The sequence below is a fragment of the Olea europaea genome, chromosome 15, assembly GCF_002742605.1.
Source record: "Olea europaea var. sylvestris chromosome 15, O_europaea_v1, whole genome shotgun sequence".
NCBI lineage: Eukaryota > Viridiplantae > Streptophyta > Magnoliopsida > Lamiales > Oleaceae > Olea > Olea europaea.
In genome coordinates this window covers 10,365,840-10,374,763 of record NC_036251.1, presented here as the reverse complement: position 1 = coordinate 10,374,763, position 8,924 = coordinate 10,365,840, and the positions used below count along the sequence as shown (strand labels likewise).

The 8,924-nt window shown below is 39.9% G+C and overlaps 2 protein-coding genes across 2 annotated transcripts; one reads left to right on the top strand and one right to left on the bottom strand.

The window, feature by feature from the left end:
* Positions 1-724: 724 nt before the first annotated feature.
* LOC111410112 (serine/threonine-protein kinase-like protein ACR4) lies at positions 725-3,787 on the top strand. Its single transcript, XM_023040317.1, has one exon. It carries the CDS (start codon positions 874-876, stop codon positions 3,580-3,582), a length of 2,709 nt encoding a protein of 902 aa, XP_022896085.1. The 5' UTR covers positions 725-873; the 3' UTR covers positions 3,583-3,787.
* Positions 3,788-6,591: 2,804 nt separating this feature from the next.
* On the bottom strand, positions 6,592-8,331 carry LOC111410113 (thaumatin-like protein 1). Its single transcript, XM_023040318.1, has 3 exons — positions 7,957-8,331; positions 7,174-7,843; positions 6,592-7,073 (listed from the first exon to the last, which is right to left on the bottom strand). The coding sequence occupies exons 1-3, from the start codon at positions 8,027-8,029 to the stop codon at positions 6,785-6,787; spliced, it is 1,032 nt and encodes a 343-aa protein (XP_022896086.1). The 5' UTR covers positions 8,030-8,331; the 3' UTR covers positions 6,592-6,784.
* Between the last annotated feature and the right edge of the window lie 593 nt (positions 8,332-8,924).

Genomic DNA, 8,924 nt, shown 5'->3' with positions numbered 1-8,924 from the left:
CTCGGTTGCCTTAAGAAAGGCAGTTGAGTGCTGCCTTACAGCAGTTGGCTGCTTTTGATCACTTTTTTTTTTTTTTCAAAGGCCCGATTTTTAGTCGGCAAGCCACACAGGTCGATTAGGGTTCGATCCGAGCCTCAAGTCGGGTCGACTCGAACCACGAATAGCCTGAGCCGACATGCTCGATTGACATCTGTCCATGTGAGTTTTACTACCTCTTGACAGGAGACAATGCCAACGGCTAAGTGTAGTCAATAGTATAACAAGAACTATAAAATATTAGGTTTTCATGTGCAAAACAGTTAACTTTTGTAGATTGTTTTCATGGGGAATTGTGTTAATCCTTAAAAAACTACTATTTTAATGGCATAAAATCATAAAAGTCTTCCAAAAATCCCGAGAGCTCGCAAATCCAAACCAAAACAAGACAAAATGCAAAATTTAGAAAGATGGATTTTAAAGCAATACTAAAATTATCAATTTCAAAAAATAAGTAAAATGTTTATCAATTTCAAAATATAAAAAAAAAAAAAAATTTAATTGCGATAGTAAAAGCATTCATAACGAAAAACAATTTTGGTAAAATCGATCTATAAAAGAAAGCATTGAATGCGAGCGCGACATCCAGCTGTACATGCAGATGATCATAAAGAAAAATGAAGATGGACCGTTGATTGATTCCTGTTAAATATCCACCGTTTAGATTAATATTAAATGCCACCAGCTCCCTTTCTCTCCCCTGCATTCGTTCTGTGAAACGCTTCAGCCAGCTACCACGACCACCTCCTCCACCGTGACACTGGCAAGCTACCACTCTTACACTTTTTAAGTTGCTTAACTGCTATCAATCTGATTTAACACATTGTTTATGAGAAGATGAAGATATATTCATGCAAAGCCATGGTTTTTCTTGCACAAATTATAGTATTTCTGTTGTTCTTTTCGGATTTATGGCTTCGCATCTTGGGTCTGGGATCAATGTCTTCTATTGCCATTTCTTATGGAGAAAATGGCCCAGTTTTCTGTGGCCTAAAGTCTGATGGTTCTCATCTCGTAATTTGCTATGGCTCTAATCCTGCGATTACACGGTCAATTCCAGATCATTTTCCATTTATTGGCTTAACTGCTGGGAATGGCTTTGTGTGTGGACTTTTAATGGACTCGAATCAGCCTTATTGTTGGGGGCGTACAGGTTTTATTTCAATGGGTACTCCTCAACCTATGGTGAAGAGTTCTGAGTACTTAGAAATCAGTGCGGGGGATAACCATTTATGTGGGTTGAGAAAACCCTTAATGGGAAAGCACAGAAACACTTCTTTAGTTGATTGTTGGGGTTATAACATGACAAAAAGCTATCAATTTGGTGGGCAGATCCAATCTATCTCGGCGGGTTCAGTGTTTAACTGCGGATTATTTGCTCAGAATAGGAGTGTGTTCTGTTGGGGTGATGAGACTGAAAGCCGAGTAATTGAGCTTGTTCCAAAGGAGCTGAAATTTCAAAAATTTGCTGCAGGAGGGTTCCATGTCTGTGGAATATTGGACGGGGTGAAATCAAGAGTCATTTGTTGGGGAAAAAGCTTGGATCTTGAGGAAGAAATCTCTGCATCTGCCTTGTATGCTGGGCAACTCAACGTAGACTTGGCACCAGATAATCCTATGCTTTCAGTTATAGGGGGAAGATTTCACGCATGTGGGATAAGAAGCTATGATCGGCAAGTTGTTTGTTGGGGTTATTTTGTCGACGGGAGTACACCGCCACCCACAGGAGTAAAACTTTACGAAATTGCCGGGGGAGATTACTTCACCTGTGGAGTTCTTGCTGAGACATCTTTGCTACCTGTTTGTTGGGGTGCTGGCTTTCCTTCTGCTCTACCATTACCAGTTGCCCCCGGAGTCTGCAAAAGCAAACCTTGTTCACCTGATTTCTATGAATTTAACAATGCAAGTTCACCTTGTAAATCTCCAGGCTCTCACATTTGCTTGCCCTGCAGCAATGGTTGTCCTAACGAAATGTACCAAATTACTGAGTGTACTTTGACATCCGATAGACGGTGTGGATATAACTGTTCAAGTTGCAAGTCAGGCGATTGCTTCTCTCACTGTTCAAACGGTGGAAAGAAGAATGAAAAATTTTGGTCACTACAATTGCCAATAGTTGTTTCAGAGATTGCCTTTGCCCTGTTCTTTGTTATCGTTGTGGTTCTGACATCAGTTTTATATGTTCGTTACAAGTTAAGCAACTGTAGGTGTTCTGTTAAATCCAAAATAGGTCATGGAAATAGCTCCTTCCTCGATGATAGTGGGAAAATTATGCCTGAATTGGATGGGATTAAGATTAGGAGAGCTCAAAAGTTTACTTATGAGCAACTAGAGATAGCTACTGATGCATTTAAGGAAGAATCATTGGTGGGAAAGGGTAGTTTTTCGCGTGTTTTTAAAGGGGTTTTGAAGGATGGCACTATGGTTGCTGTTAAAATGGCTATTATGTCTCCTGATATGCAGAAAAACTCAAAGGAGTTCCATACAGAGCTGGATTTGCTTTCAAGGTTAAATCATGCCCATCTGCTCAATTTACTCGGTTATTGTGAAGAAGGAGGACAGAGGCTTCTGGTTTATGAATTCATGGCTAATGGTTCCTTGCATCAACACCTCCATGGAAACAAGGAGCTGAAAGAGCAATTAGATTGGATAAGGAGGGTTACCATAGCAGTTCAAGCAGCTCGCGGGATTGAATATCTGCACGGTTATGCTTGTCCCCCCGTAATTCACCGAGACATAAAATCTTCAAACATTCTCATAGATGAAGAACATAATGCCCGTGTTGCGGATTTTGGTCTCTCTTTATTGGGACCTGCCAATAGTAGCTCCCCGTTGGCTGAGCTACCGGCGGGGACTCTGGGATATCTTGACCCCGAGTACTATAGACTTCACTACCTTACAACCAAATCTGATGTTTATAGTTTTGGCGTGTTGCTTTTGGAAATTATCAGTGGTCGAAAAGCCATTGACATGAAATACGAAGAAGGAAATGTTGTAGAATGGGCAGTCCCTTTGATCAAGGCTGATGACATAGAAGCGATTTTAGATCCAGTATTGAAACCACCATCCGATCTTGAAGCTCTGAAACGGATTGCAAATGTCGCGAGTAAATGTGTAAGAATGAGAGGGAAGGAGAGACCCTCAATGGACAAAGTAACGACTTCTTTGGAGCGTGCACTTGCACTGCTGATGGGCACCCCATGCAATGAGCAACCTATTTTGCCAACTGAGGTGGTTTTGGGAAGTAGCAGATTGCACAAGAAGTCTTCTCAAAGATCTGGTAATCGGTCAACCTCGGAAACTGATGGAGCAGATACTGAGGATCAAAGATTTGAATTAAGAGCTCCTTCATGGATTACTTTTCCAAGTGTTGCTTCTTCTCAGAGGAGGAAATCGTCCATCTCAGATTCAGATGCCGATGTAAAGAATTTGGAAACAAAAAATTTGGGGAATGGCATTAGTCTTGGCGATGGATTGAGAAGTTTAGATGAAGAAATTGGGCCAGCATCTCCACCAGAACTCTTATTCTTACAGCACAACTTCTAATTTACGTTTGATGTAAAGCAGGTTTAAAAGTTCTCTTTACTATCAAGAACTGTGTAGAAACGTAACTGTGATGTCGTTCTAAGGATCACTATCAGGTTATCACACGAGTCAATTGCTCGAGTCTTTCTTGCTATTCCATCTGTCATTTAAGCTTATTATTTGCTGGCATGCGTCCATTAATTCTACGACAATTATTTCGGTGACCTGGGCAGTTGTTTCTTACATGTGCTTGCTTCCCCTTATTTTTTCATATTAGTTATTAGGCTGACATTTATGGCTTTGGCATTGTGATCTTTGGAGCTTGCCATCCATTTGATAGGTATGGAACATCCTGATCCATGACAAAAGGGAGGGCTTCCTTCTGAGTTGATCAGAGACTTTCCAGAACAGACATAAGCATTAACAGTGCTCGATTTCCCCATGCCCGCCGCATCATCCATTCCCTGCATGCTTTTACTCCTGGAATGGAGCATAAATTTTTAGATATAGCAAGTCATCGAGATTTTAGAACTTTCGTTGTATTTTTCGAAATTAGACTATGATTTGGTAGAACAACTGGAAACAGTCGCATGTGATGGCCGAAGTTATATAAAGTATCAGTGCTAATATGCACACTGATTGAAGCAATCTGCCTAGTTACAGCAGGTTGATATATTCATTATTCTTTCCAATTTTCATCAGGTAATATACTACCTGCTATATTTATGTAAAACAAGGTGAGAATTTACAGTGACTTTATATGGCGTTCACATGTACGCCGTAAAGAACATATTACAGCATGCATAAGCATCTAGTTGGTGGCTCGTCTCAAACTATCAGAGGCTTACACACACCCTCTTACCTTTGTCGTTAGATACGTTTTTCTGGCTCCGTCTTTCCAACACGTTTTTGGTTTATGATAATCTTGATTGAAATCTTTTCGTTATCAGAAAAAAAAATTGCTTTTTATGTACCAACTCACCCCAAAACTATTCTATAACTTAACTGTTCGTGCATTACTAATCGGGAAACATAACTATTTCTCTTGATTGAACTCATAGGATTTATGTGTACTAATTCACCCTAAAAACTGAATTAGAGTGTTCTTATGGGGCCCTTGTCATTGATCCAGAAAAAAACATTACTATTTCTCGAGTGAACTAATGGGAAATCTTTTTGTTTTGCTGAACAGTGAGCTTCAGGTAAGAAAGAATGCGATCACAATCTATATATTAGATAGGTGGGACAAAACTGCAAGGAACAAAAAAATGGAAATTCACAGATATCAGGTTTATGTCATTTGTAAAGCTTGCTTATCAGCTAGATATATCATATATTACATGTTTTTAGAGACAAATGGTGATGGTGATGGTGATGGTGATGGTGATGCTAATATTTGAAACTGGTAAAAGGTGCATTGCAGTGACTTCCAACCGCTAGTTGACTCGCCGAACCAAAATTTATGGGGAGCAAGGCTTAGTTTACTGTTTTAGTAGTTGATTTCATTTAGAGTGGTATGCATATATTTTCTTGGACTCCAACCTTGTTAAATTAAAAATTTAAAGATCTTTAAGGACTTCTGAGATAACAACATAATGGGCTTGCTTATTGTTGTTTCCTAACTGGCTAATCTATCTGGAAGAAGTTAAAAGACAGGCTCTTCACTTCCTGTTGCGAATGGAATAATTCGATGCACATCGCAGGTCATTACACCAACGAATACCCTGCTTGAAACATTGTTCACAAGCTACTAAAAGAACGAAAACGGGAATTTTAGAGGGGTCATACAGATGAACATTCATACCTCATCTTTGGGTTCTTATTGGTAGAAAACAGTGAAATTCAACATTCTTGCAGTGCTGTTGAGGTGATGAGTTCTATCGTTTTAATATTTTGTGACAACAGCAAAGAATACAATTCCATCTCTGTATGAACTCTTAAAAAGACAGTAGCAGATTAACCTTTTCACTTGAATTTCATCAGTGTAACGAAAAACTACTCAGGACAGCCTTTGTTTTACCATGCTCTATTTCTCTTTTACTGCAGCGAATCCTTGCCAACTCTCTCATTTTATGTTTTAAGCAGAAAGCATGAAGAAAGGAATGGCTCTCTAACATATATTTTCGTTCAAAGCTGTACTTGTGGATGGTTGCCAAGGACCCAATATGACCACTTAGGTCAACGTTGCAATCCTCTATTCATTTATTCTTGGAATTGTGTCTTGCTTGTATGATGACCTTGATTCGCTACTTGTGCAATGCATAGTTAATTTTCAGTGTCATGAAGTATTTCATTTTTGTCACTTCTGACTGTCAAGTCAACGTTTGTATACAACTCGTAAAAACGGAACAAGCGTGTTTGAGATATATATACTGAGTTGTTACTTGAACAATGTCTTCTTACTGAAGAACTCAGAGAAGGTGAATTATCCTATGGGATGTTAATGGAGTCCTGAAGCCAGTTTCTTCACAGGTTCTGCATTTTTATACTTACAAACTTGTTCTTTAGCATGTTTGGCACTGCTAATTATGAGTTAAAACAGCAGCTTATTTTAAGGGGTTATACTGCTGAAAATATGTCGAAAAACCACAGAAAGGAGCTGTTTCTTTCTGTCTTCTAAGAAAGCCAAACGAGCTCATAGTTTGAGCTAGACGCCATCTTATCCCCAGATTCTTGATTGTATTGTAATCCTGGAAATTGTAGCCTACTGTCAAAAGTAACCCACTTGTACAAGTGAACGTAGCTCTGATTCGCTCGTTCAAAAGCGAGCACTCTTACCTCTGCATGCATCATTGATACTAGACCAAATGACATGCTAACGTGATCCATCTGACTTCTGCCATAGCAGACAAGTTCGAAAGCTATGCTTGCAATTTCCGCAAAGACAACCCCTTTTTTCAGACAATTAGCCCACAATCCCACTCTCTTATTCACATTAGTGGTTAGACTCGCATACACTTTTCATTATTTTAGTATTAACAAACAAACAGAATCCAATGCACTAATTAATAATTGCAAACTATCTTGATAATATTACCTGAAGAGCATTATATACAAAATTCAAGACCCAGAAGTAAACATATGGATAACAGTGAAAAGTTCACCTTAATATTACAATATCCAACAAAATCATTCTAATTTTCTACGAAAAAGCCAAAATCTCGTTCCCTTCAAGACAGTCTCGTGTTCAATGTCTGCCTAGGAAACCCCAAACCTAGAGAGACTACAAACAAATAATGGAGAGGGTAAAAAAAGCCAAGGAAATTAGGGCAGAATTTGAGTAGTAAATTCTAGTTGAGTCACCCATTGCCAAACCTGCCAACCATGATCCATCTGCAAGCATAGCTTGAGATCTTGACCCCTGTTCTGAACCCGAATCCGCTTCCGTCACCCCCAATCCGGTTCCTGATTCGGATCCATCCGGGCCAGTTGTACCTGTCCCAGATATAGATCCATCAGTTGTTGTCACTGGTGCTGTCGTTGTCGGTGTTGGATCTTTTGAAGATTTTTGACTGAAACAAGAAAAAAATGTATACCCGTTAATACTAAACCCAAGAAGAAATTAAAAAAGTAAATGAGAAATGAAAAATAAAAATGAGATTTTTGTTTTACCTTGGCATGGATGGGCAAAAAGTTACGGTATAATCAGCACCAGCGCAAGTGAAAGTGCTGGTAGGATCATCATAAGCATAGCTATAGGATCTGGGGCAAGCAGATTTGAACATTTGAGCATAAACCGACGGCTTGCAGGCGGCGGGTGAGTTAAACGCGCCGCTGCAGCAATACTCCGGACTACCAAAGGCTTCACACGCACTTTTACAAGCTTCCCCTCCACCCACTCGCAGCTCACTTGGGCAGACACGGTTCAGATCCGTGACGCAACCCGTCGAAGCACACAAACCCGAGCCGCCTGAGGGCTCAACGATCATGGGCAAGTTGTACCCATCAACTAAGCTGACGTCATAAAAGTCCTGCCCGCCGGTGCCGAGGGTGAACTCTGCTAGAGTGGCTGGCGGGGATGCACCGGCGCCATTGCATCCCACCTGACCCGACCCACAGTCCGCAGTAGTGCAAGAACCTGATCCGGATCCGTCGAACGTGCAGCCGGTTCTGCCCCACATCCGACCCGACCATCCCGTAGGGACATTGAAGGTCTGGGAAGAGTCCTGGGAGAGCTCGAATCCTGTGCTGTCCAGACTAGGACTACCGGCATTTGCCAGTATCCCCGGCCATACTATGTACTCACATTTGTTCACAAATGTAAATGTAGCCCCCAATGCACCTGCCAAACAAAAAAGAAAACAAAAATCAAAAACTCATTTAAAAAATCACATCTTTCTTCCAAAAAAAGGACCAGTAAAAATTGCATCTTCAAGAGAAAAATGAAAGACAAACCTCCAAAGAAGAGGATAAAGGAAACACAGAGACTCAGAATATGAAATGAAGAAGAAATAGAGAAGAGATCCATATAGAATATGCTGCTAGCTATCTCTTTCTATTAGTTCCTTCTTCTCCTTCTTCTTTAAGCTGAAGGAAATGCTGGAAAAGGTGAAAAAAAAAATAACGGCAGAGATGTCCGGGTTTATGCAAAATAATGGTGGCTTTTGTTTCGTATTCAGAGGTCAGAAGGGTACACTGCAAAGTTGGCAATGGTGATTAGGGCAGCAGTGGAGAAGAGGACGAGAGGGTGGTTGAAACTGGTCTTTGCTGCTGCATTGTGGATTTGCAGTAGATTCCAATACTAATTAACAATAACATAACGAGATTTTTAATGTTTTATTGGTTATTATATTGGCAAAGCAATACCTTTTTTTTTAATATATATATTTTTTATGCTGAGTATGGAGTATGGGCATAACATCTCATTAAAAATAGTACAATAGTATCATTAAAAAATTAAAACAAAACAATTTTCACCAGCGCATTTGTAAAGAATGGGCTGCCGAAATTCTTGAGCCCATTGATAATCTGCAATGTAATGTGTGATTCGGCCCAATGATTTGAACACCTTTTAACTGAAGGTTCCAGATTTAACAAAGTCTTGTTTTTTTGGAAATGCAATTTTAACTCAAAACGCGTCCTATATTGGATCTCTTACACCTGGCATAATCGTGACCGTTGGATTGGTCTCTGGGACGCGTATCATATAATTAGGGTTTGAGAGACCTTTTGCCTTACCCTAATCTCTCTTTCGACTGCAGTTTTCTTCTTCATTCTCTTCATCTACTGGATGAGTTTCTTTGTGATTTCTGAGTGAAATCTTGTAATAAAACAATAGAAGTGATGAGATTCATCTATTAGTGAGATTCGTGTATAATTTCTGAGAGCCTCTTGTGATTCAAAAATCGGCAGAACACTCTCAT

Bases quoted from the DNA above. Each gene is read 5' to 3' on its own strand.
- LOC111410113 (XM_023040318.1), bottom strand. From the start codon at position 8,029: ATGGATCTCTTCTCTATTTCTTCTTCATTTCATATTCTGAGTCTCTGT. The intron at 7,844-7,956 runs GTTTGTCTTTCA...TTTGTTTGGCAG, and splicing joins CTTTATCCTCTTCTTTGGAG to GTGCATTGGGGGCTACATTT. The intron at 7,074-7,173 runs GTAAAACAAAAA...TTCTTGTTTCAG, and splicing joins TTTTGCCCATCCATGCCAAG to TCAAAAATCTTCAAAAGATC.
- LOC111410112 (XM_023040317.1), top strand. From the start codon at position 874: ATGAAGATATATTCATGCAAAGCCATGGTTTTTCTTGCACAAATTATA.